General features: G+C 56.2%; 1 protein-coding gene across 7 annotated transcripts; it reads right to left on the bottom strand.

Moving 5' to 3' along the window:
• Positions 1-46: 46 nt before the first annotated feature.
• Positions 47-27598, bottom strand: LOC146751302 (V-type proton ATPase subunit S1-like). Of its 7 annotated transcripts, XR_014941690.1 has the most exons (12): positions 27454-27598; positions 25598-25733; positions 25145-25198; positions 22710-22888; positions 18589-18629; positions 15651-15736; positions 13344-13672; positions 8784-8831; positions 6733-6979; positions 2987-3217; positions 2616-2664; positions 47-2381 (listed from the first exon to the last, which is right to left on the bottom strand). XR_014941690.1 is itself a non-coding variant. In XM_085534852.1 (11 exons), exons 1-10 carry the CDS (start codon positions 27546-27548, stop codon positions 3008-3010), a joined length of 1425 nt encoding a protein of 474 aa, XP_085390978.1. In that variant the 5' UTR covers positions 27549-27598; the 3' UTR covers positions 47-2664; positions 2987-3007. The 7 variants fall into 7 exon arrangements, 5 of the variants coding, with proteins under 5 accessions (XP_085390978.1, XP_085390977.1, XP_085390980.1 ...); XR_014941689.1 differs by having other exon boundaries at positions 47-2825; positions 2925-3217; XM_085534852.1 differs by having other exon boundaries at positions 47-2664.

The following is a 27598-nucleotide window of genomic DNA, read 5'->3' as shown; positions in this document are numbered from 1 at the left end:
TCCGATTGGACGATGTCCCGTCCGTCAACGTTATTTGATTGGATCGTTTCCATTTAGCCCCGCCCACTTGGGGCGGCTTTTATTGGACACGGCTCACAATAAATAGGGGGAGGGGCGATAGGGGGCGCTATAGGGCACACATAGGGATCTATGGGGCGCTATGGGGCACATATGGGGTCTATAGGGCACACATAGGGATCTATGGGGCACGTATGGGGTCTATGGGGCACACATAGGGGTCTATGGGGCACATATAGGGGTCTATGGGGCACATATAGGGGTCTATGGGGCACACATAGGGGTCTATGGGGCACGTATGGGGTCTATGGGGCACACATAGGGATCTATGGGGCACACATAGGGGTCTATGGGGCACACATAGGGGTCTATGGGGCACACATAGGGGTCTATGGGGCACGTATGGGGTCTATGGGGCACATATGGGGTCTATGGGGCACATATGGGGTCTATGGGGCACACATAGGGATCTATGGGGCACATATGGGGTCTATGGGGCACACATCGGGGTCTATGGGGCACGTATGGGGTCTATGGGGCACGTATGGGGTCTATGGGGCACGTATGGGGTCTATGGGGCACATATGGGGTCTATGGGGCACACATAGGGATCTATGGGGCACGTATGGGGTCTATGGGGCACACATAGGGGTCTATGGGGCACATATAGGGGTCTATGGGGCACATATAGGGGTCTATGGGGCACACATAGGGGTCTATGGGGCACGTATGGGGTCTATGGGGCACACATAGGGATCTATGGGGCACACATAGGGGTCTATGGGGCACACATAGGGGTCTATGGGGCACACATAGGGGTCTATGGGGCACGTATGGGGTCTATGGGGCACATATGGGGTCTATGGGGCACATATGGGGTCTATGGGGCACACATAGGGATCTATGGGGCACATATGGGGTCTATGGGGCACACATCGGGGTCTATGGGGCACGTATGGGGTCTATGGGGCACGTATGGGGTCTATGGGGCACGTATGGGGTCTATGGGGCACACATAGGGGTCTATGGGGCACGTATGGGGTCTATGGGGCACGTATGGGGTCTATGGGGCACATATGGGGTCTATGGGGCACACATAGGGATCTATGGGGCACACATAGGGATCTATGGGGCACATATGGGGTCTATGGGGCACATATGGGGTCTATGGGGCACACATAGGGGTCTATGGGGCACATATGGGGCACGTATGGGGGTCTATGGGGAAGATATGGGGCAGACCCAGCTGTCTATGGGGCAGATATGGGGGTCTATGGGGCGCTATAGGGCACACATAGGGATCTATGGGGCACGTATGGGGTCTATGGGGCACATATGGGGTCTATGGGGCACACATAGGGGTCTATGGGGCACGTATGGGGTCTATGGGGCACATATGGGGTCTATGGGGCACACATAGGGATCTATGGGGCACACATAGGGGTCTATGGGGCACATATGGGGTCTATGGGGCACATATGGGGTCTATGGGGCACATATGGGGTCTATGGGGCACATATGGGATCTATGGGGCACACATAGGGGTCTATGGGGCACGTATGGGGTCTATGGGGCACACATAGGGATCTATGGGGCACACATAGGGATCTATGGGGCACATATGGGGTCTATGGGGCACGTATGGGGTCTATGGGGCACACATAGGGGTCTATGGGGCACATATGGGGCACATATGGGGGTCTATGGGGAAGATATGGGGCAGACCCAGCTGTCTATGGGGCAGATATGGGGGTTATGGGGCACTATGGGGCACACATAGGGGTCTATGGGGAAGATATGGGGCAGACCCAGCTGTCTATGGGGCAGATATGGGGGTTATGGGGCGCTATAGGGCACACATAGGGATCTATGGGGCACGTATGGGGTCTATGGGGCACATATGGGGGTCTATGGGGCAGATATAGAGCAGACCCAGCTGTCTGTGGGGCAGATATGGGGCACATATTGGGCGCTATGGGGCAGATATGGGGTGCTATGGGGCAGACCCAGCTATGGGGCAGCTGTGGGGCAGCTATGGGGCAGACCCATGTATCCTGCTATGGGGCAGCCCCACAAATCCCCCTCTACAGGTCCCACTATAGGTCCCTCTATGGGGCAGCCCTATGGGTCCATCTATGGGGCAGCCCTATTGGTCCCACTATGGGGCAGCCCTATAGGTCTGGCTATGGGGCAGCCCCACAGATCCCACTATAGGTCCCACTATGGATCTCCCTATGGGTCCTGCTATGGGTCCGGCTATGGGGCAGCCCCATGTATCCCGCTATGGGGCAGCCCTATGGGTCTGGCTATGGGGCAGCCCCATATCTCCCCCCATTACTCCCCTATGGGCACATGCAACATGGGTCCCCACGAGTCAGTCTATAGGGCAGCCCCACAGATCCCCCTTTATAGATCCCACTATGGGTCTCCCTATGGGTCCTGCTATGGGTCCATCTATGGGGCAGCCCTATGGGTCCTGCTATGGGTCTGGCTATGGGGCAGCCCCACAGATCCCACTATAGGTCCCACTATGGGTCTCCCTATGGGTCTTGTTATGGGTCCGGCTATGGGGCAGCCCCACAGATCCCCCTCTATAGGTCCCACTATGGATCTCCCTATGGGTCCTGCTATGGGTCTGGCTATGGGGCAGCCCCATGTATCCCACTATAGGTCCCACTATGGGTCTGGCTATGGGGCAGCCCCATGTATCCCGCTATGGGGCAGCCCTATGGGTCCCGCTATGGGTCTGGCTATAGGGCAGCCCCACAGATCCCCCTTTATAGATCCCACTATGGGTCTCCCTAAGGGTCCTGCTATGGGTCTGGCTATGGGGCAGCCCCATGGGTCCATCTATGGGGCAGCCCTATGGGTCCTGCTATGGGTCTGGCTATGGGGCAGCCCTATAGGTCCCGCTATGGGTCTGGCTATGGGGCAGCCCTATGGGTCCCGCTATGGGTCCATCTATGGGTCAGCCCCACATCTCCCCCCATTACTCCCCTATGGGCACATGCAATGTGGGTCCCCGTGGGTCATCGAATCGATCCATGGGGCGGAGGCGGAGCAGCAGCGCCCCCCCATGGACAGACACAGCCATCAACAGCAGCGACAGCAGCAGCCCCATAGAGGAACCCACAGATAGAAAGGAAGAGCAATCGGAGGCCCCCAAAAAGCCAAGGCCGGATACATTGAATGGCTGCACCTAAAGGAAGGGGAGAGGGTTCATTAGTGCCCGGTAATTAGTTAATTAGCGCTAATTAAGAGCCATTAATTAGGCGATCAATGGACCCCCCCCCCCCCCTTCCCCCATTGAGATGAATGAAGTCAGAGGACCCCCATTGAAATGAATGAAGTCTGATGTCCCCCCCCAAAGCGAAGGTCGGACACATTGAATGGCTGCACCTAAAGGAAGGGGAGAGGATTAATTAATACCCAGTAATTAGTTAATTAGCGCTAATTAAGACCCATTAATTAGGCAATGATTGGACCCCCCCCCCCCTCCTCCCATTGAAATGAATGCAATCTGAGGACCCCCATAATGGAGCCTGGATGAGGCCCCCCAACAATGAAGCCTGGACACATTGAATGGCTGCACCTAAAGGAAGGGGAGAGGATTAATTAATACCCAGTAATTAGTTAATTAGTGCTAATTAAGAGCCACTAATTAGGCAATCAATGGACCCCCCCCCCCCTCCTCCCATTGAGATGAATGCAATCTGAGGACCCCCATAATGGAGCCTGGATGAGGCCCCCCAACAATGAAGCCTGGATACATTGAATGGCTGCACCTAAAGAAAGGGGAGAGGGTTCATTAGTGCCCGGTAATTAGTTAATTAGCGCTAATTAAGACCCGTTAATTAGGCAATCAATGGACCCCCCCCCCCTTCCCCCATTGAAATGAATGCAATCTGAGGACCCCCATAATGGAGCCTGGATGAGGCCCCCCAACAATGAAGCCTGGATACATTGAATGGCTGCACCTAAAGGAAGGGGAGAGGATTCATTAGTGCCCAGTAATTAGTTAATTAGCGCTAATTAAGAGCCATTAATTAGGCAATCAATGGACCCCCCCCCCCCCCTCTTCCCATTGAGATGAATGAAGTCTGAGGACCCCCATAATGGAGCCTGGATGAGGCCCCCCAACAATGAAGCCTGGATACATTGAATGGCTGCACCTAAAGGAAGGGGAGAGGGTTCATTAGTGCCCGGTAATTAGTTAATTAGCGCTAATTAAGACCCGTTAATTAGGCGATCAATGGACCCCCCCCCCCCCAGCACAATGGAGGACCCCATTGAAATGAATGAAGTCTGATGCCCCCCCCCAAAGCGAAGGTCGGACACGTTGAATGGCTGCACCTAAAGGAAGGGGAGAGGATTAATTAATACCCAGTAATTAGTTAATTAGTGCTAATTAAGACCCATTAATTAGGCAATCAATGGACCCCCCCCCCCCCTCTTCCCATTGAGATGAATGAAGTCTGAGGACCCCCATTGAAATGAATGAAGTCTGATGCCCCCCCCCAAAGCGAAGGCCGGACACGTTGAATGGCTGCACCTAAAGGAAGGGGAGAGGATTAATTAATACCCATTAATTAGTTAATTAGCGCTAATTAAGACCCATTAATTAGGCAATCAATGGACCCCCCCCCCCCCTTCCCCCATTGAAATGAATGAGGAGCAATCTGAGGCCCCCCCAACAATGAAGCCTGGACACATTGAATGGCTGCACCTAAAGGAAGGGGAGAGGATTAATTAATACCCAGTAATTAGTTAATTAGTGCTAATTAAGACCCATTAATTAGGCAATCAATGGACCCCCCCTCCCCTTCCCCCATTGAAATGAATGAAGTCTGAGGACCCCCATAATGGAGCCTGGATGAGGCCCCCCAACAATGAAGCCTGGACACATTGAATGGCTGCACCTAAAGGAAGGGGAGAGGATTCATTAGTGCCCGGTAATTAGTTAATTAGCGCTAATTAAGACCCATTAATTAGGCAATGATTGGACCCCCCCCCCCCCCCCCGCCCCCATTGAAATGAATGAAGTCTGATGCCCCCCCCCAAAGCAAAGGTCGGACACATTGAATGGCTGCACCTAAAGGAAGGGGAGAGGATTCATTAGTGCCCGGTAATTAGTTAATTAGCGCTAATTAAGACCCATTAATTAGGCAATCAATGGACCCCCCCCCCCCCCCTTCTCCCATTGAAATGAATGAGGAGCAATCTGAGGCCCCCCCAACAATGAAGCCTGGATACATTGAATGGCTGCACCTAAAGGAAGGGGAGAGGATTCATTAGTGCCCAGTAATTAGTTAATTAGCGCTAATTAAGACCCATTAATTAGGCAATGATTGGACCCCCCCCCCCTTCTCCCATTGAGATGAATGAAGTCTGAGGCCCCCCCATAATGGAGCCTGGACACATTGAATGGCTGCAGCTAAAGGAAGGGGAGAGGATTCATTAGTGCCCGGTAATTAGTTAATTAGCGCTAATTAAGACCCATTAATTAGGCAATCAATGGACCCCCCCCCCCCCTCCCATTGAGATGAATGAAGTCTGAGGCCCCCCCATAATGGAGCCTGGACACATTGAATGGCTGCACCTAAAGGAAGGCAAGGGGGTTAATTAGTGCCCGTTAATTACCCATTAATGAGTTAATTAGCACTAATTACCCCCCCAATGAGCTAATTAACCCCCCAATTGACTAATTACCCCCCTAATTAACTAATTGACCCCCCAATTAACTAATTAACCCCCTTATAAACGAATTAATAGCCCCCCTAATGAACTAATTACCCTCATAATGAGCTAATTACCCCCTTAATTAACTAATTAACCCCCCTAATTAACAAATGACCCCCCTAATGAACCCCCTAATTAACTAATTACCCCCCTAATTAACTAATTAACCCCCTAATTAACTAATGAACCCCCTAATTAATTAATGACCCCTCTAATTAATTAATGACCCCCCAATGAACTAATTACCCCCCAATTAACTAATTAACCCCGTAACTAATTACTTAATGACCCCCTTAATTAACTAATGACCCCCCTAATGAACCCCCTAATTAATTAATGAACCCCCCAATTAACTAATGAACCCCCTAATTAACTAATTAACCCCCTAATGAACTAATGACCCCCCTAATGACTTAATTACCCCCTTAATGAACTAATTACCCCCTTAATTAACTAATTAACCCCCTAATTAACCACCTAATGACCCCCCTAATTAACTAATGACCCCCCTAATGACCTAATTACCCCCTTAATGAACTAATTACCCCCTAATTAACTAATTACCCCCTTAATTAACTAATTTACCCCCCAATTAACTAATTAACCCCCTAATTAACTAATTAACCCCCTAATTAACCACCTAATGACCCCCCTAATGACCTAATTACCCCCTTAATGAACTAATTACCCCTAATTAACTAATTAACCCCTTAATTAACTAATTAAACCCCCCAATTAACTAATTAACCCCCTAATTAACTAATGGACCCACTAATTAACCACCTAATGACCCCCCTAATTAACTAATGACCCCCCTAATGACCTAATTAACCCCCTAATAATCTAATTACCCCCTTAATGAACTAATTACCCCCCTAATTAACCCCCTAATTAACTAATGAACCCACTAATTAACTAATTAAACCCCCGATTAACTAATTAACCCCCTAATTAACAAATCGACCAATCAACGACCTGGATCCCTTTGATACGAATCCTCCAGGGCCCTGATTGGTCGACGGCGTCGAGATAATCCCCGGGCGCTTCCAATTGGTCGCAGCGCCAGCTCCAGCCCAATGGGGCGCCGGCCCCGCCCCCAGGGCTCAAAAACCGGCTGCGATTGGTCGACGGGGAAGAGGAAGTCCCGCCTTTAACATCGATCTCAGCCAACCAGAACCAACGGCGACCGGAAACAGGAAACCAGCGCTGACGGAGGAGGAGCCTGAGGGGGGGGACAGGAAGTGAGGGGGGGGAAACAGGAAGTGGGGGGGAACAGGAAGTGGGGGGGGACAGGAAGTGAGGGGGACAGGAAGTGAGGGGGGACAGGAAGTGAGTGGGGAGGACAGGAAGTGAGGGGGAAACAGGAAGTGGGGGGGAACAGGAAGTGGGGGGGGGGGGAACAGGAAGTGGGGGGGACAGGAAGTGGGGGGGGAAACAGGAAGTGGGGGGGACAGGAAGTGAGGGGGACAGGAAGTGAGGGGGACAGGAAGTGAGGGGGACGGGAAGTGAAGGGGACAGGAAGTGGGGGGGGAAACAGGAAGTAGGGGGCAGGAAGTGAGTGGGGGGGAACAAACAGGAAGTGGGGGGGGACAGGAAGTGGGGGGGACAGGAAGTGAGTGGGGGGGACAGGAAGTGGGGGGGACAGGAAGTGGGGGGGAAACAGGAAGTGAATGGGGGGGAAACAGGAAGTGGAGAAACAGGAAGTGGAGGGGGAAGACAGGAAGTGGGGAGGGAACAGGAAGTGAGAGGGGGGGAAACAGGAAGTGAGGGGGGGACAGGAAGTGGGGGGGAAACAGGAAGTGAGGGGGGGACAGGAAGTGAGGGGGACAGGAAGTGAGGGAGAAACAGGAAGTGAGGGGGGGACAGGAAGTGAGGGGGAAACAGGAAGTGGGGGGAAACAGGAAGTGGGGAAACAGGAAGTGGGGGGAAACAGGAAGTGAGTGGGGGGGGACAGGAAGTGAATGGGAGGAACAGGAAGTGGGGGGGAAACAGGAAGTGGGGGAAACAGGAAGTTGGGGGGGACAGGAAGAGGGGAGGAATAGGAAGTGAGTGGGGGGGGACAAACAGGAAGTGGGGGGGGACAGGAAGTGGAGGGACAGGAAGTGGGGGGGGAACAGGAAGTGAGTGGGGGGACAGGAAGTGGGGGGGACAGGAAGTGAGGGGGAAACAGGAAGTAGGGGGCAGGAAGTGAGTGGGGGAAACAGGAAGTGGGGAAACAGGAAGTGGGGGGGGACAGGAAGTGAGGGGGAAACAGGAAGTGGGGGGGAAACAGGAAGTGGGGGGACAGGAAGTGAGGGGGAAACAGGAAGTGGGGGGGAAACAGGAAGTGGGGGGGAACAGGAAGTGGGGGGACAGGAAGTGAATATGAGGGGACAGGAAGTGAGGGGGGGACAGGAAGTGAGGGGGACAGGAAGTGAGGGGGACAGGAAGTGAGGGGGACAGGAAGTGAGGGGGGAACAGGAAGTGGAGGGACAGGAAGTGGAGGGACAGGAAGTGGGGGGGGAAACAGGAAGTGGGGGGAAACAGGAAGTGGGGGGGAACAGGAAGTGGGGGGGAACAGGAAGTGAGTGGGGGGGAAACAGGAAGTGAGGGGGGGACAGGAAGTGAGGGGAAACAGGAAGTGAGGGGGACAGGAAGTGAGTGGGGGGACAGGAAGTGAGGGGGAACAGGAAGTGGGGGGGACAGGAAGTGAGGGAGACAGGAAGTGAGGGGGACAGGAAGTGAGGGGGAAACAGGAAGTGAGGGGGGGGCAGGAAGTGGGGGGAAACAGGAAGTGAGTGGGGGGGACAGGAAGTGGGGGGGACAGGAAGTGAGGGGGAAACAGGAAGTTGGGGGGGACAGGAAGTGGGGGGGACAGGAAGTGAATGGGGGGGAAACAGGAAGTTGGGGGGGACAGGAAGTGGGGGGGACAGGAAGTGAGTGGGGGAAACAGGAAGTGGGGGGGACAGGAAGTGAATGGGGAGGGGACAGGAAGTGGGGGGTGGCCATAGGAATGAATGGGGGGGGGGGGGGGGTCTGTGACTCACGTGATGCTGAGGGGAGCCCCACCAACGTCCCCATAGCGCAGCACCAACCTGGGGACACATAGAGACACATAGAGACACATAGAGACCCATAGGGACCCATAGAGACCCATAGGGACCCATAGAGACCCATAGGGACCCATAGAGACCCATAGGGACCCATAGAGACCCATAGGGACCCATAGAGACCCATAGAGACCCATAGAGACACATAGGGACCCATAGGGACACATAGGGACCCATAGGGACCCATAGGGACCCATAGGGACACATAGGGACCCATAGAGACCCATAGGGACCCATAGAGACCCATAGAGACCCATAGAGACCCATAGGGACCCATAGAGACACATAGGGACACATAGGGACCCATAGAGACCCATAGAGACCCATAGAGACACATAGAGACCCATAGGGACCCATAGAGACCCATAGGGACCCATAGGGACCCATAGAGACCCATAGAGACCCCATAGTGCCCCATAGAGCCCCTACAGTGCCCCATAGAGCCCCATAGAGACCCCATAGGGACCCATAGAGACCCATAGAGACTCATAGAGACCCATAGGGACTCATAGGGACCCATAGAGACCCATACAGACCCATAGGGACACATAGGGACCCATAGAGACCCATAGGGACACATAGAGACCCATAGAGACCCATAGGGACCCATAGAGACCCATAGGGACACATAGGGACCCATAGAGACCCATAAGGACCCATAGAGACCCATAGAGACCCATAGGGACCCATAGGGACCCATAGGGACCCATAGAGCCACATAGAGACCCATAGGGACCCATAGAGACACATAGGGACCCATAGGGACCCATAGAGACCCATAGAGAACCATAGGGACCCATAGAGACCCATAGGGACCCATAGAGACCCATAGCGACCCATAGGGACCCATAGAGACACATAGAGATCCCATAGAGACCCATAGTGCCCCATAGAGGCACATAGAGACCCATAGAGACCCATAGGGACACATAGGGACCCATAGGGACCCATAGGGACCCATAGGGACACATAGGGACCCATAGAGACCCATAGGGACCCATAGAGACCCATAGAGACCCATAGAGACCCATAGGGACCCATAGAGACACATAGAGACCCATAGGGACCCATAGGGACCCATAGGGACCCATAGAGACCCATAGAGACCCATAGAGACCCATAGGGACCCATAGAAACACATAGCGACCCATAGAGACCCATAGAGACCCATAGGGACCCATAGAGACACATAGAGACACATAGGGACCCATAGAGACCCATAGGGACCCATAGAGACACATAGGGACCCATAGAGACCCATAGAGACCCATAGAGACCCATAGGGACCAATAGAGACCCATAGAGACACATAGAGACCCATAGAGACCCATAGAGACCCATAGGGACCCATAGGGACACATAGGGACACATAGGGAACCATAGGGACCCATAGAGACCCATAGGGACACATAGAGACACACAGAGACCCATAGAGACCCATAGAGACCCATAGGGACCCATAGGGACCCATAGAGACCCATAGAGCCACATAGAGACCCATAGGGACCCATAGAGACACATAGGGACCCATAGGGACCCATAGAGACCCATAGAGACCCATAGGGACCCATAGAAACACATAGCGACCCATAGAGACCCATAGAGACCCATAGGGACCCATAGGGACACATAGAGACCCATAGAGACCCATAGGGACCCATAGGGATACATAGGGACCCATAGGGACCCATAGAGACACATAGAGACCCATAGGGACCCATAGGGACACATTGGGACCCATAGGGACCCATAGGGACCCATAGGGACCCATAGAGACACATAGGGACCCATAGGGACCCATAGGGAGCCATAGGGACCCATAGCGACCCATAGGGACCCATAGTGACCCATAGGGACCCATAGCGACCCATAGAGACCCATAGAGACCCATAGAGACCCATAGGGACCCATAGAGACACATAGGGACCCATAGGGACCCATAGGGACACATAGGGACACATAGGGACCCATAGGGACACATAGGGACCCATAGGGACCCATAGAGACCCATAGAGACCCATAGGGACCCGTAGAGACCCATAGGGACCCACAGAGACCCATAGAGACCCATAGGGACCCATAGAGACCCATAGGGAGAAATAGGGACCCATAGGGACCCACTGAATCCCATTGAGACCCCATAGAATTCCCATTTCCCCCCCCCCAGCCCCACATAACCCCCCCACACCCCACTTTAACCCCCAGCCCAGCACCATAGAACCCCTCCACTCCCCCTCCCAGCCCCATAGAACCCCACATAAACCCCCCCAGCCCCATAGAACCCCATAGAACCCCCCCCATTCCCCCTCCCAGCCCCATAGAACCCCATAGAACCCCCCTCATTCCTCCTCCCAGCCCCATAGAACCCCTCCCACCCCACTTTAAACCCCCCCAGCCCCATAGAACCCCATAGAACCCCCCCACTCCCCCCCAGCCCCATAGAACCCCATAGAACCCCCCCACACACCCCACTTTAACCCCCACCCCAGCCCCATAGAACCCCACAGAACTCCATAGAACACCCCCATTCCCCTCCCAGCCCCATAGAACCCCATAGAACCCCCCCCACTCCCCCCTCCCAGCCCCATAGAACCCCACAGAACCCCATAGAAGCCCCCATTCCCCCCCAGCCCCATAGAACCCCCCCATTCCCCCTCCCAGCCCCATAGAACCCCATAAAACCCCATAGAACCCCACAGAACCCCAGAGAACCCCCCCATTCCCCCTCCCAGCCCCATAGAACCCCATAAAACCCCATAGAACCCCACAGAACCCCATAGAACTCCCCCATTCCCCCCTCCCAGCCCCATAGAACCCCACATAACCCCATAGAACCCCCCTCTATTCCCCCCCCCAGCCCCATAGAACCCCACATAACCCCATAGAACCCCCCCCCAGCCCCACATAACCCCACATAACCCCATAGAACCCCACAGAACCCCATAGAACCCCCCCATTCCCCCCTCCCAGCCCCACATAACCCCCCATAACCCCATAGACCCCCCCAACCCCACTTTAAACCCCCCCAGCCCCACATAACCCCATAGAACCCCCCCATTCCCCCCCCCCAGCCCCATAGAACCCCATAGAACCCCACATAACCCCCCATAACCCCATAGAACCCCATAGAACCCCATAGAACCCCACATAACCCCATAGACCCCCCCCAACCCCACTTTAAACCCCCCCCAGCCCCACATAACCCCATAGAACCCCCCCATTCCCCCTCCCAGCCCCATAGAACCCCATAGAACCCCACATAACCCCATAGAACTCCCCCATTCCCCCCCCCAGCCCCATAGAACCCCATAAAACCCCATAGAACCCCACAGAACCCCATAGAACTCCCCCATTCCCCCCCCCAGCCCCATAGAACCCCATAGAACCCCACATAACCCCATAGAACCCCCCTCTATTCCCCCCCCCAGCCCCATAGAGCCCCATGGAACCCCCCCCACTCCTCCCCACAGCCCCATAGAACCCCATAGAACCCCATGGAACCCCCCCATTCCACCCCCAGCCCCATAGAAACCCACATAACCCCATAGAACCCCCACCCAGCCCCACATAACCCAACATAACCCCATAGAACCCCATAGAACCCCCCATAACCCCATAGAACCCCCCCCCATTCCCCCCTCCCAGCCCCACAGAACCCCATAGAACCCCACATAACCCCATAGAACCCCCCTCTATTCCCCCCCCCAGCCCCATAGAACCCCACATAACCCCATAGAACCCCCCCCCAGCCCCACATAACCCCCCATAACCCCATAGAACCCCCCCCATTCCCCCTCCCAGCCCCATAGAACCCCATAGAACCCCTCTATTCCCCCCCCCAGCCCCATAGAACCCCACATAACCCCCCATAACCCCATAGAAACCCCCCCAACCCCACTTTAAACCCCCTCCAGCCCCACATAACCCCATAAAACCCCCCCATTCCACCCCCAGCCCCATAGAACCCCCCCCATTCCCCCCTCCCAGCCCCACAGAACCCCATAGAACCCCCCCATTCCACCCCCAGCCCCATAGAGTCCCCCCCATTCCCCCCCCCGCCCCAAAGAACAACCCCCCATAACCCCATAGAACCCCCCCAACCCCACTTTAAACCCCCCCCAGCCCCACATAACCCCATAGAACCCCACATAACCCCACATAACCCCATAGACCCCCCCCAACCCCACTTTAAACCCCCTCCAGCCCCACATAACCCCATAGAACCCCACATAACCCCATAGAACCCCCCTCTATTCCCCCCCCCGCCCCATAGAACCCCATAGAACCCCACATAACCCCATAGAGACCCCCCCAACCCCACTTTAAACTCCCCCCAGCCCCACAGAACCCCATAGAACCCCACATAACCCCCCATAACCCCATAGACCCCCCCCAACCCCACTTTAAACCCCCCCCAGCCCCACAGAACCCCATAGAACCCCATAGAACCCCACATAACCCCCCATAACCCCATAGATCCCCCCCCCAAATCCTCACCGAGCCTCTTGTGGGTCCCACGTCGACCCCCCCAAATCCACGTCGGCTCCGGCCCCAAAAGTCCTTGGGGTCAGATCCCATTTCTTCTCCCCCTTTCCCCCCCCCCCCATATATTCCACACTGATGTTCTCAGCCCATAGAAGTAATTGGGGGGGGGTCGGGTGGGGGGGCCACCTTAAAGGGGGGGGGGGCTCATCCCCTTCCCCCCCCCCCCTCCCCTTATTGGGGGCTTGAAGGAGGGATCGACCCCCCCCCCCCAGCCCCATTGATTGGGCCTCGTCGTCGTCGTCCCCCCCCCAGGTATCCATAGAGCCAGATTTATGGGGCACCTGTATGGGAACATAAAGGGGGGGGGGGATATAGGGTCAGTTTATGGGGTTAAATGGGGGGTTATGGGGTGGGTTATGGGGTGATAAGGGGGGTTATGGGGTGACAGAGGGGGATTTGGGGTCAGTTTATGGGGTTAAATGGGGGCTTATGGGGTGGGTTATGGGGTTATAAGGGGGGTTATGGGGTTAAAAGGGGGGTTATGGGGTGGGTTATGGGGTTATAAGGGGGGTTATGGGGTTATAAGAGGGGTTATGGGGTGTGGGGAGGGGGTTATGGGGTCAGTTATGGGGTGTGGGGGGGGATTTTGGGGGCACCTGTATGGGGACATAAAGGGGGGGGGGATATAGGGTCAGTTTATGGGGTTAAATGGGGGGTTATGGGGTGATAAGGGGGGTTATGGGGTGAGGGGGGGGGTTATGGGGTGGGTTATGGGGTTATAAGGGGGGTTATGGGGTGATAAGGGGGGTTATGGGGTGAGGGGGGGGGTTATGGGGTGGGTTATGGGGTTATAAGGGGGGTTGTGGGGTGTGGGGGGGGTTATGGGGCCAGTTATGGGGTGAGGGGGGGGGTTACAGGGTCAGTTATGGGGTGGGGGGGGGGATTTGGGGGGCACCTCTATGGGGACATAAAGGGGGGGGGGATATAGGATCAGTTTATGGGGTTAAATGGGGGGTTACGGGGTGGGTTATGGGGTGGGGGGGGAATTTGGGGGGCAACCATGGGGCAGTTATGGGGCTGCTATAGGGCAGCTATGGGGTATCCATGGGGTATCTATGGGGTATCTACGGGGTATCTATGGGGCAGCTATGGGGCAGTTAAGGGGTATCTATGGGGTATCTATGGGGCAGTTATGGGGCTGCTATAGGGCAGCTATGGGGTATCCATGGGGTATCTATGGGGCAGCTATGGGGTATCTATGGGGTATCTATGGGGCAGCTATGGGGCCATTATGGGGCAGCTATGGGGTATCTATGGGGCAGCTATGGGGCCGTTATGGGGCAGCTATGGGGTATCTATGGGGTATCTATGGGGCAGTTATGGGGTATCTATGGGGCAGCTATGGGGTATCTATGGGGTATCTATGGGGCAGTTATGGGGTATCTATGGGGTATCTACGGGGCAGTTATGGGGTATCTATGGGGTATCTATGGGGCAGCTATGGGGCCGCTATTGGGCAGCTATGGGGTATCTATGGGGCAGCTATGGGGCCGCTATTGGGCAGCTATGGGGCCGCTATGGGGCAGCTATGGGGTATCCATGAGGTATCTATGGGGCAGTTATGGGGTATCTATGGGGTATCTATGGGGCAGCTATGGGGTATCTATGGGGTACCTATGGGGCAGTTATGGGGTATCTATGGGGTATCTATGGGGCAGCTATGGGGTATCTATGGGGTATCTATGGGGCAGTTATGGGGTATCTATGGGGTATCTATGGGGCAGCTATGGGGTATCTATGGGGTATCTATGGGGCAGCTATGGGGCCGTTATGGGGCAGCTATGGGGTATCTATGGGGCAGCTATGGGGTATCCATGGGGTATCTATGGGGTATCTATGGGGCAGCTATTGGGCAGCTATGGGGTATCTATGGGGCAGCTATGGGGTATCTATGGGGCAGTTATGGGGCAGCTATGGGGTATCTATGGGGCAGCTATGGGGCCGTTATGGGGCAGCTATGGGGTATCTATGGGGCAGCTATGGGGCAGCTATGGGGTATCTATGGAGCAGCTATGGGGTATCTATGGGGTATCTATGGAGCAGTTATGGGGTATCTATGGGGTATCTATGGAGCAGTTATGGGGTATCTATGGGATATCTATGGGGCAGTTATGGGGTATCTATGGGGTATCTATGGGGCAGTTATGGGGTATCTATGGGGTATCTATGGGGCAGCTATGGGGTATCTATGGGGTATCTATGGGGCAGCTATGGGGTATCTATGGGGCAGCTATAGGGCAGCTATGGGGCAGCACTCACCCTGGATGGACGCAGGGCGGTCAGCACAGCGCTGTAGGGCAGCCCCTCGGCCTGCAGGGCACTCAGCACCTCCCCCAGAGCCTCATCTATGGGGCAGCCCCACAAGTGACCCCCAGTGCCCCACAAATGACCCCCATCGCCCCCTAAGTGCCTCAGTGACCCACAAGTGCCCACAAGTAACCCCAAGTGCCCCCTAAGTGCCCCACAGCACCCCATAAGTGCCCCCCATCACCCCACAACTGCCCCCTAAGTGCCCCCCACAACCCCCTAAGTGCCCCCAGTGCCCCCCAAGTAACCCTTATTGCCCCCTAAGTGCCCCCTACAACCCCCTAAGTGCCCCCAGTGCCCCCCAAGTAACCCTTATTGCCCCCTAAGTGCCCCCTACAACCCCCTAAGTGCCCCCAGTGCCCCCCAAGTAACCCTTATTGCCCCCTAAGTGCCCCCTAAGTGCCCCCAGTGCCCCCCAAGTAACCCTTATTGCCCCCTAAGTGCCCCCATCGCCCCCTAAGTGCCCCCAGTGCCCCCCAAGTAACCCTTATTGCCCCCTAAGTGCCCCCTACAACCCCCTAAGTGCCCCCAGTGCCCCCCAAGTAACCCTTATTGCCCCCTAAGTGCCCCCTAAGTGCCCCCAGTGCCCCCCAAGTAACCCTTATTGCCCCCTAAGTGCCCCCATCGCCCCCTAAGTGCCCCCAGTGCCCCCCAAGTAACCCTTATTGCCCCCTAAGTGCCCCCTACAACCCCCTAAGTGCCCCCAGTGCCCCCCAAGTAACCCTTATTGCCCCCTAAGTGCCCCCTAAGTGCCCCCAGTGCCCCCCAAGTAACCCTTATTGCCCCCTAAGTGCCCCCTACAGCCCCCTAAGTGCCCCCAGTGCCCCCCAAGTAACCCTTATTGCCCCCTAAGTGCCCCCTAAGTGCCCCCTAAGTGCCCCCAGTGCCCCCCAAGTAACCTTTATTGCCCCCTAAGTGCCCCCTAAGTGCCCCCTAAGTGCCCCCAGTGCCCCCCAAGTAACCTTTATTGCCCCCTAAGTGCCCCCTACAGCCCCCTAAGTGCCCCCAGTGCCCCCCAAGTAACCCTTATTGCCCCCTAAGTGCCCCCTACAGCCCCCTAAGTGCCCCCAGTGCCCCCCAAGTAACCCTTATTGCCCCCTAAGTGCCCCCAGTGCCCCCCAAGTAACCCTTATTGCCCCCTAAGTGCCCCCTACAGCCCCCTAAGTGCCCCCAGTGCCCCCCAAGTAACCCTTATTGCCCCCTAAGTGCCCCCCACAGCCCCCTAAGTGCCCCCAGTGCCCCCCAAGTAACCCTTATTGCCCCCTAAGTGCCCCAAGCACCCCCCAAGTGCCCCCAGTGCCCCCCAAGTAACCCTTATTGCCCCCTAAGTGCCCCCTACAGCCCCCTAAGTGCCCCCAGTGCCCCCCAAGTAACCCTTATTGCCCCCTAAGTGCCCCAAGCACCCCCCAAGTGCCCCCAGTGCCCCCCAAGTAACCCTTATTGCCCCCTAAGTGCCCCCTACAACCCCCTAAGTGCCCCCAGTGCCCCCCAAGTAACCCTTATTGCCCCCTAAGTGCCCCCTACAGCCCCCTAAGTGCCCCCAGTGCCCCCCAAGTAACCCTTATTGCCCCCTAAGTGCCCCCATCGCCCCCTAAGTGCCCCCAGTGCCCCCCAAGTAACCCTTATTGCCCCCTAAGTGCCCCCTACAACCCCCTAAGTGCCCCCAGTGCCCCCCAAGTAACCCTTATTGCCCCCTAAGTGCCCCCTAAGTGCCCCCAGTGCCCCCCAAGTAACCCTTATTGCCCCCTAAGTGCCCCCATCGCCCCCTAAGTGCCCCCAGTGCCCCCCAAGTAACCCTTATTGCCCCCTAAGTGCCCCCTACAACCCCCTAAGTGCCCCCAGTGCCCCCCAAGTAACCCTTATTGCCCCCTAAGTGCCCCCTACAGCCCCCTAAGTGCCCCCAGTGCCCCCCAAGTAACCCTTATTGCCCCCTAAGTGCCCCCTACAGCCCCCTAAGTGCCCCCAGTGCCCCCCAAGTAACCCTTATTGCCCCCTAAGTGCCCCCTAAGTGCCCCCTAAGTGCCCCCAGTGCCCCCCAAGTAACCTTTATTGCCCCCTAAGTGCCCCCTAAGTGCCCCCTAAGTGCCCCCAGTGCCCCCCAAGTAACCTTTATTGCCCCCTAAGTGCCCCCTACAGCCCCCTAAGTGCCCCCAGTGCCCCCCAAGTAACCCTTATTGCCCCCTAAGTGCCCCCTACAGCCCCCTAAGTGCCCCCAGTGCCCCCCAAGTAACCCTTATTGCCCCCTAAGTGCCCCCAGTGCCCCCCAAGTAACCCTTATTGCCCCCTAAGTGCCCCCTACAGCCCCCTAAGTGCCCCCAGTGCCCCCCAAGTAACCCTTATTGCCCCCTAAGTGCCCCCCACAGCCCCCTAAGTGCCCCCAGTGCCCCCCAAGTAACCCTTATTGCCCCCTAAGTGCCCCAAGCACCCCCCAAGTGCCCCCAGTGCCCCCCAAGTAACCCTTATTGCCCCCTAAGTGCCCCCTAAGTGCCCCCAGTGCCCCCCAAGTAACCCTTATTGCCCCCTAAGTGCCCCCTACAGCCCCCTAAGTGCCCCCAGTGCCCCCCAAGTAACCCTTATTGCCCCCTAAGTGCCCCCAGTGCCCCCCAAGTAACCCTTATTGCCCCCTAAGTGCCCCCTACAGCCCCCTAAGTGCCCCCAGTGCCCCCCAAGTAACCCTTATTGCCCCCTAAGTGCCCCAAGCACCCCCCAAGTGCCCCCAGTGCCCCCCAAGTAACCCTTATTGCCCCCTAAGTGCCCCCTACAACCCCCTAAGTGCCCCCAGTGCCCCCCAAGTAACCCTTATTGCCCCCTAAGTGCCCCCTACAGCCCCCTAAGTGCCCCCTAAGTGCCCCCCATCACCCCACAAGTGCCCCCCAAGTGCCCCACTCACCATTGCTGGCCAGCACCTCCCGGGGGGACAAGAACTGGGACCTGGGGGAGAGATAAGAGCATCTATGGGGCAGCTATGGGGTGCTATAGGGCAGCTACGGGGCAGCTATGGGGCTGGTATGGAGCAGCTATAGGGCCACTATGGGGCAGCTATGGGGCAGCTATAGGGCCACTACAGGGCAGCTATGGGGCAGCTATGGGGCTGCTATGGGGTATCTATGGGGTATCTATGGGGCAGCTATGGGGTATCTATGGGGCAGCTATGGGGCAGCTATGGGGTCTCTATGGGGCAGCTATGGGGCAGCTATGGGGCACTATAGGGCTGGTATGGAGCAGCTATAGGGCCGCTATGGGGCCGCTATGGGGCAGCTATGGGGTCGCTATAGGGCCACTACAGGGCAGCTATGGGGCAACTACAGGGCAGCTATGGGTTCTCTATAGGGCAGCTATGGGGCAGCTATAGGGCCCCTACAGGGCAGCTATGGGGCAGCCATGGGGTATCTATGGGGCAGCTATGGGGCAGCTATGGGGCCGCTATGGGGTATCTATGGGGCATCTATGGGGTCTCTATGGGGCAGCTATGGGGTCTCTATGGGGTATCTATGGGGCAGCTATGGGGCAGCTATGGGGTATCTATGGGGTATCTATGGGGCAGCTATGGGGCAGCTATGGGGTATCTATGGGGCAGCTATGGGGCAGCTATGGGGCCGCTATGGGGTATCTATGGGGCATCTATGGGGTCTCTATGGGGTCTCTATGGGGCAGCTATGGGGCCGCTATGGGGTATCTATGGGGCAGCTATGGGGCAGCCATGGGGCTGCTATGGGGTCTCTATGGGGCATCTATGGGGTCTCTATGGGGTCTCTATGGGGCAGCTATGGGGTCTCTATGGGGTCTCTATGGGGCAGCTATGGGGTATCTATGGGGCAGCTATGGGGCAGCCATGGGGTCTCTATGGGGTCTCTATGGGGTCTCTAGGGGGTCTCTATGGGCTATCTATGGGGCAGCTATGGGGTATCTATGGGGCCGCTATGGGGTATCTATGGGGCATCTATGGGGTCTCTATGGGGTATCTATGGGGTATCTATAGGGCAGCTATGGGGCAGCTATGGGGCCACTATGGGGTATCTATGGGGCAGCTATGGGGTCTCTATGGGGTCTCTATGGGGCAGCTATGGGGCAGCCATGGGGCCGCTATGAGGTATCTATAGGGCAGCTATGGGGTATCTATGGGGCATCTATGGGGTCTCTATGGGGTATCTATGGGGTATCTATAGGGCAGCTATGGGGCAGCTATGGGGTATCTATGGGGCAGCTATGGGGCAGCTATGGGGCAGCTATGGGGTATCTATGGGGCAGCCATGGGGTATCTATGGGGCAGCTATGGGGTCTCTATGGGGCAGCTATGGGGTATCTATGGGGCAGCTATGGGGCAGCCATGGGGTATCTATGGAGCAGCTATGGGGCAGCCATGGGGCCGCTATGGGGTATCTATGGGGCATCTATGGGGTCTCTATGGGGTCTCTATGGGGCAGCTATGGGGCAGCTATGGGGCACTATAGGGCTGGTATGGAGCAGCTATAGGGCCGCTATGGGGCCGCTATGGGGCAACTATGGGGCCGCTATAGGGCCACTACAGGGCAGCTATGGGGCAGCTATGGGGCAGCTATGGGGCCGCTATGGAGTATCTATAGGGCAGCTATGGGGCAGCTATGGGGCTGGTATGGAGCAGCTATGGGGCAGCTATGGGACCGCTATGGGGTATCTATGGGGCAGCAATGGGACCGCTATGGGGTATCTATGGGGCAGCTATGGGGCAGCCATGGGGCCACTATGGGGTATCTATGGGGCATCTATGGGGTCTCTATGGGGTATCTATGGGGTATCTATAGGGCAGCTATGGGGCAGCCATGGGGCCGCTATGGGGTATCTATGGGGCAGCTATGGGGTCTCTATGGGGTCTCTATGGGGCATCTATGTGGTCTCTATGGGGTCTCTATGGGGCAGCTATGGGGTATCTATGGGGTATCTATGGGGCAGCTATGGGGTCTCTATGGGGTCTCTATGGGGCATCTATGTGGTCTCTATGGGGTCTCTATGGGGCAGCTATGGGGTATCTATGGGGTATCTATGGGGCAGCTATGGGGTCTCTATGGGGTCTCTATGGGGCATCTATGGGGTCTCTATGGGGTCTCTATGGGGCAGCTATGGGGCAGCTATGGGGTATCTATGGGGCAGCTATGGGGCAGCCATGGGGCCGCTATGGGGTATCTATAGGGCAGCTATGGGGCAGCTATGGGGTATCTATGGGGCAGCTATGGGGCAGCCATGGGGCCGCTATGGGGTATCTATGGGGCAGCTATGGGGTCTCTATGGGGTCTCTATGGGGCAGCTATGGGGCAGCTATGGGGTATCTATGGGGCAGCTATGGGGCAGCCATGGGGCCGCTATGGGGTATCTATGGGGCATCTATGGGGTCTCTATGGGGTCTCTATGGGGCAGCTATGGGGCAGCTATGGGGTATCTATGGGGCAGCTATGGGGCAGCCATGGGGCCGCTATGGGGTATCTATGGGGCATCTATGGGGTCTCTATGGGGTATCTATGGGGTATCTATAGGGCAGCTATGGGGCAGCTATGGGGTATCTATGGGGCAGCTACAGGGCAGCTATGGGGCCGCTATAGGGCCACTACAGGGCAGCTATGGGGCAGCTATGGGGCCGCTATGGGGTATCTATGGGGCAGCTATGGGGCAGCCATGGGGCCGCTATGGGGTATCTATAGGGCAGCTATGGGGCAGCTATGGGGTATCTATGGGGTATCTATGGGGCAGCTATGGGGTCTCTATGGGGTATCTATGGGGCAGCTATGGGGTCTCTATGGGGCAGCTATGGGGCAGCTATGGGGTCTCTATGGGGTATCTATGGGGCAGCTATGGGGTAGCTATGGGGCTGGTATGGAGCAGCTATAGGGCCACTATGGGGCAGCTATGGGGCAGCTATGGGGCCACTACAGGACAGCTATGGGTTCTCTATAGGGCAGCTATGGGGCAGCCATGGGGTATCTATGGGGTATCTATGGGGCAGCTATGGGGTATCTATGGGGTCTCTATGGGGCAGCTATGGGGCAGCTATGGGGTATCTATGGGGTATCTATGGGGCAGCTATGGGGCAGCCATGGGGTATCTATGGGGCAGCTATGGGGCAGCCATGGGGCCGCTATGGGGTATCTATGGGGCATCTATGGGGTCTCTATGGGGTCTCTATGGGGCAGCTATGGGGCAGCTATGGGGCCGCTATGAGGTATCTATGGGGCAGCTATGGGGTCTCTATGGGGTCTCTATGGGGCAGCTATGGGGTATCTATGGGGCAGCTATGGGGCAGCCATGGGGCCGCTATGGGGTATCTATGGGGCAGCTATGGGGCAGCTATGGGGCAGCTATGGGGTATCTATGGGGCAGCTATGGGGCAGCCATGGGGCCGCTATGGGGTATCTATGGGGCATCTATGGGGTCTCTATGGGGTATCTATGGGGCAGCTATGGGGCAGCTATGGGGTATCTATGGGGCAGCTATGGGGTCTCTATGGGGTCTCTATGGGGCATCTATGGGGTGTCTATGGGGTCCCTATGGGGCAGCTATGGGGCAGCTATGGGGCAGCTATGGGGTGTCTATGGGGTCCCTATGGGGCAGCTATGGGGTGTCTATGGGGCAGCTATGGGGTCTCTATGGGGTGTCTATGGGGCAGCTATGGGGTCTCTATGGGGTCTCTATGGGGCATCTATGGGGTCTCTATGGGGTCTCTATGGGGCAGCCATGGGGCCGCTATGGGGTATCTATGGGGCATCTATGGGGTCTCTATGGGGTCTCTATGGGGCAGCTATGGGGCAGCTATGGGGCCGCTATGAGGTATCTATGGGGCATCTATGGGGTCTCTATGGGGTCTCTATGGGGCAGCTATGGGGTATCTATGGGGCAGCTATGGGGCAGCTATGGGGTATCTATGGGGCAGCTATGGGGCAGCTATGGGGTATCTATGGGGCAGCTATGGGGCAGCTATGGGGCATCTATGGGGTCTCTATGGGGCAGCTATGGGGCAGCTATGGGGCAGCTATGGGGCCGTACCCTTGGTCAATGCGTGGCAGCCGCAGCAGCAGAGCCCCCCCGGATCCATTGGCCGCCCTCAGCTGCCCCACAGCGTCGTCATCCAACAACGATTCTGCCCCCAAAGTGTGGGACAGCCCCACGGCGCCGCCCGGAACCGCCGTCAATTGAAGCACCGAACCTGCAGCCGCCAGCGCAGCCTGTAAAGACCCACAAGTGTGGGGCAGACCCATAAGTGTGGGGCTCAGACCCATATATGTAGGGCCAGAGACCTATAAGTGTGGGGCAGACCCATATATGTAGGGCCAGAGACCCATAAGTGTGGGGCAGACCCATAAGTGTGGGGCTCAGACCCATATATGTAGGGCCAGAGACCTATAAGTGTGGGGCAGACCCATATATGTAGGGCCAGAGACCCATAAGTGTGGGGCAGACCCATAAGTGTGGGGCCAGAGACCCATAAGTGTGGGGCAGACCCATAAGTGTGGGGCCAGAGACCTTTAAGTGTGGGGTAGACCCATAAGTGTGGGGCTCAGACCCATATATATAGGGCCAGAGACCTATAAGTGTGGGGCAGACCCATAAGTGTGGGGCCAGAGACCCATAAGTGTGGGGCAGACCCATAAGTGTGGGGCAGACCCATAAGTGTGGGGCCAGGGACCCATAAGTGTGGGGCTCAGACCCATATATATAGGGCCAGAGACCCATAAGTGTGGGGCAGACCCATAAGTGTGGGGCCAGGGACCCATAAGTGTGGAGCAGACCCATAAGTGTGGGGCCAGAGACCCATAAGTGTGGGGCAGACCCATAAGTGTGGGCCAGACCCATAAGTGTGGGGCCAGAGACCCATAAGTGTGGGGCCAGAGACCCATAAGTGTGGGGCAGACCCATATATATAGGGCCAGAGACCCATAAGTGTGAGGCAGACCCATATATATAGGGCCAGAGACCCATAAGTGTGGGGCAGACCCATAAGTGTGGGCCAGACCCATAAGTGTGGGGCCAGAGACCCATAAGTGTGGGGCAGACCCATAAGTGTGGGGCAGACCCATATGTGTGGGGCCAGAGACCCACAAGTGTGGGGCAGACCCATACGTGTGGGGCCAGAGACCCACAAGTGTGGGGTAGACCCATAAGTGTGGGGCCAGAGACCCATAAGTGTGGGGCAGACCCATAAGTGTGGGGCAGACCCATAAGTGTGGGGCAGACCCATAAGTGTGGGGCCAGAGACCCATAAGTGTGGGGCAGACACATAAGTGTGGGGCAAGAGACCCATAAGTGTGAGGCAGACCCATATATATAGGGCCAGAGACCCATAAGTGTGGGGCAGACCCATATATATAGGGCCAGAGACCCATAAGTGTGGGGCCAGAGACCCATAAGTGTGGGGCCAGAGACCCATAAGTGTGGGGCAGACCCACATATATAGGGCCAGAGACCCATAAGTGTGGGGCCAGAGACCCACAAGTGTGGGGCAGACCCATAAGTGTGGGGCCAGAGACCCATAAGTGTGGGGCAGACCCATATATATAGGACCAGAGACCCATAAGTGTGGGGCAGATCCATATATATAGGGCCAAAGACCCATAAGTGTGGGGCAAGAGACCCATAAGTGTGGGGCAGACCCATAAGTGTGGGGCTCAGACCCATATATATAGGGCCAGAGACCCATAAGTGTGGGGCAGACCCATATATATAGGGCCAGAGACCCATAAGCCACGCCCCCTTGTCCTTAAGCCCCGCCCCTTCAGCCCTAAGCCACATACCCCATAAGCACCTCCCCTTATTAAGCCACGCCCCTTCATTAAGCCCCACCCCCTTGTCCATAAGCCCCACCCACATCCTACTAAGCCCCGCCCCCTTAAGCCTTAAGCCCCGCCCCCTTGTCCATTAAGCCCGTCTCCATAAGCCCCACCCTTAGACCCTAAGCCACGCCCCCTGTCCTTAAGCCCCGCCCCATCCCACTAAGCCCCGCCCCTTCAGCCCTAAGCTCCGCCCCCTTGTCGCTAAGCCCCGCCCCCTGCCCATAAGCACCAGCCGTCCATAAGCCCCGCCCCATCCCACTAAGCCCCGCCCCTTCTCCTTTAAGCCCCGCCCCCCAACCCCCATAAGCCCCGCCCATTCTCCATTAAGCCCCGCCCTCTTGTCTGTAAGCCCTGCCCCAAACCTAAGCCCCGCCCCTTGTCCCTAAGCCCCGCCCCCTTCAGCCATAAGCCCCGCCCCCTTCTCCATTAAGCCCCACCCCCTTCTTCATTAAGCCCCGCCCACTTTCCTTAGCCACTCCCCTTCTCATTAAGCCCCGCCCCCATCATCCTTTAAGCCCCGCCCCTTGTTCCTAAGCCCCGCCCGCATCCACTAAGCTCCGCCCCTTGGACCCCAAGCCCCACCCCATTGTTCCTAAGCTCCGCCCCTTCTGTCCTAAGCCCCGCCCCCTTGTCCCTAAGCCCCGCCCCCACCTGTAGCCGTGGGAAGGCTCCACCTCCATAGGCCGTGAAGTCCTCCACGCTCAGCTGGTCACGTCGACCAATCAGAAGCCACAGAGCCAGGGGCGGACCAATGGGATGAAAGGGGGGCGGGGCAAACAGGGGCTCATTTGAATATGTAAAGCAGGGGGTGTGGATTTGCGTTATCCAATGGGAGGTTGGACATATCACGTCCATATAAGGGAAAGGGGGTGGGGTTATAATAGAGGGGGGCGTGGCCTGAGGTATCATGCCCATATAAGGTAAAAGGGGCGGGGTTATAATAGAGGGGGCGTGGCCTGAAACATCACACCCATATAAGGTAAAAGGGGCGGGGTTATAATGGAGGGGGCGTGGCTTAGTGGTGTCACACCCATATAAGGGAAAAGGGGGGCGGGGTTATAATGGAGAGGGCGTGGCCTAACCCGGAAGTGGGCGTGGCCTCACCTCATCATGGAGGACCAACAATAGAGTTTTGGGCCCGCGGGTGAGAGCGGGTTCCAACAGCGCCCCCAGCTGGTGGTCCTCCACAAGATGGCCGACAGCCGGAAGTGGGGGGGCGGAAGGGCCGGACCATAAACCGCTATTAAATAAATGGGGGGGGGGGGTATAAAAATGGGGGAAAAACACCCAAAATCATCGTATTTTGCTTTTTTAACCCAATTTTTAACCCCATATCCCCCCCATATATCCCATATAACCCCATATAACCCCATATAACCCCATATCCCCCCATATAACCCCATATCCCCCCCTATAACCCCATATACCCCCATATAAGCCCATATCCCCCCCATATTCCCCCATATCCCCCCATATAACCCCATATAACCCCATATAACCCCATATAACCCCATATACCCCCATATAACCACATATAACCCCCCATAGACCCCATATCCCCCCATAAACCCCATATCCCCCCATAGACCCCATAGACCCCATATAACCCCGCATATCCCCCCCATATCCCTCCATAGACCCCATATAACTCACCATATCTCCCCATAGACCCCATATCCCCCCATATCCCCCCATAGACCCCATATAACCCCCCATAGCCCCCCATAGACCCCATATAACCCCCCATATCCCCCCCATATCCCCCCCATAGACCCCATATAACCCCCCATATCCCCCCATATAACCCCATATCCCCCCATATCTGCCCCATATAACCCCATATAACCCCCATATCCCCCCATATCCCCCCATATCCCCCCATATAACCCCATATCCCCCCATATCCCCCCATATAACCCCATATAACCCCATATATCCCCATATAACCCCATATATCCCCATATAACCCCATATAACCCCATATCCCCTCATATAACCCCATATATCCCCCCATATCTCCCCCATATCCCCCCATATCCCCCCATATAACCCCATATAACCCCATATAACCCCATATAACCCCATATAACCCCATATATAACCCCCATATAGCCCCCTATATCCCCCCCATACCCCTCCATATCCCCCCATATCCCCCCATATAACCCCCTATATCCCCTCATATCCCCCCATATCCCACCATATCACCGCCATATCCCCCCATATTCTCCCATATAACCCATATAACCCCACATATCCCACCATATCCCCCTATATAACCCCATATAACCCCATATTCTCCCATATAACCCCCTATATCCCCTCATATCCCCCCATATCTCCCCCATATGACCCCATATAACCCCATATCCCCCCATATCCCCCCATATAACCCCATATAACCCCATATATCCCATATCTCCCCATATCCTCCCATATACCCCATATAACCCCACATATCCCAACATATCCCCCCATATCCCCCCATATAACCCCATATAATCCCATATAACCCCATATAACCCCATATCCCCCCATATAACCCCATATAACCCCATATATCCCCATATAACCCCATATCCCCCCATATAACCCCATATAACCCCATATCCCCCCATATACCCCCATATAACCCCATATAACCCCATATCCCCCCATATAATCCCATATAACCCCATATAACCCCATATAACCCCATATCCCCCCATATAACCCCATATATCCCCTCATACCCCCCCATATCCCCCCATATCCCCCCATATAACCCCATATCCCCCCATATAACCCCATATCCCCCCATATAACCCCATATCCCCCCATATAACCCCATATCCCCCCATATCCCCCCATATCCCCCCATATAACCCCATATCCCCCCATATAACCCCATATCCCCCCATATAACCCCATATACCCCATATCCCCCCATATAACCCCATATACCCCATACATCCCATTACCTTACACTGGACCAGGCCACCAGCGGGACCCCCCCCCCCCCCTCGGCCCCATTCAGCGCCATTAACACCAACAACCCCCCGACCACCGCCGCCATTTTGCCGCAGAGCCTTCAACCAATGGCGGCTCACCATACACCGGAAAAGG

The sequence above is a fragment of the Coturnix japonica genome, unplaced genomic scaffold, assembly GCF_054131305.1.
Source record: "Coturnix japonica strain WE unplaced genomic scaffold, WE-NBRP24 Scf102, whole genome shotgun sequence".
Taxonomy (NCBI): Eukaryota; Metazoa; Chordata; class Aves; order Galliformes; family Phasianidae; genus Coturnix; species Coturnix japonica.
The sequence above is the reverse complement of the archived record's forward strand: the minus strand, read 5'-3'. Positions and strand labels throughout refer to the sequence as shown.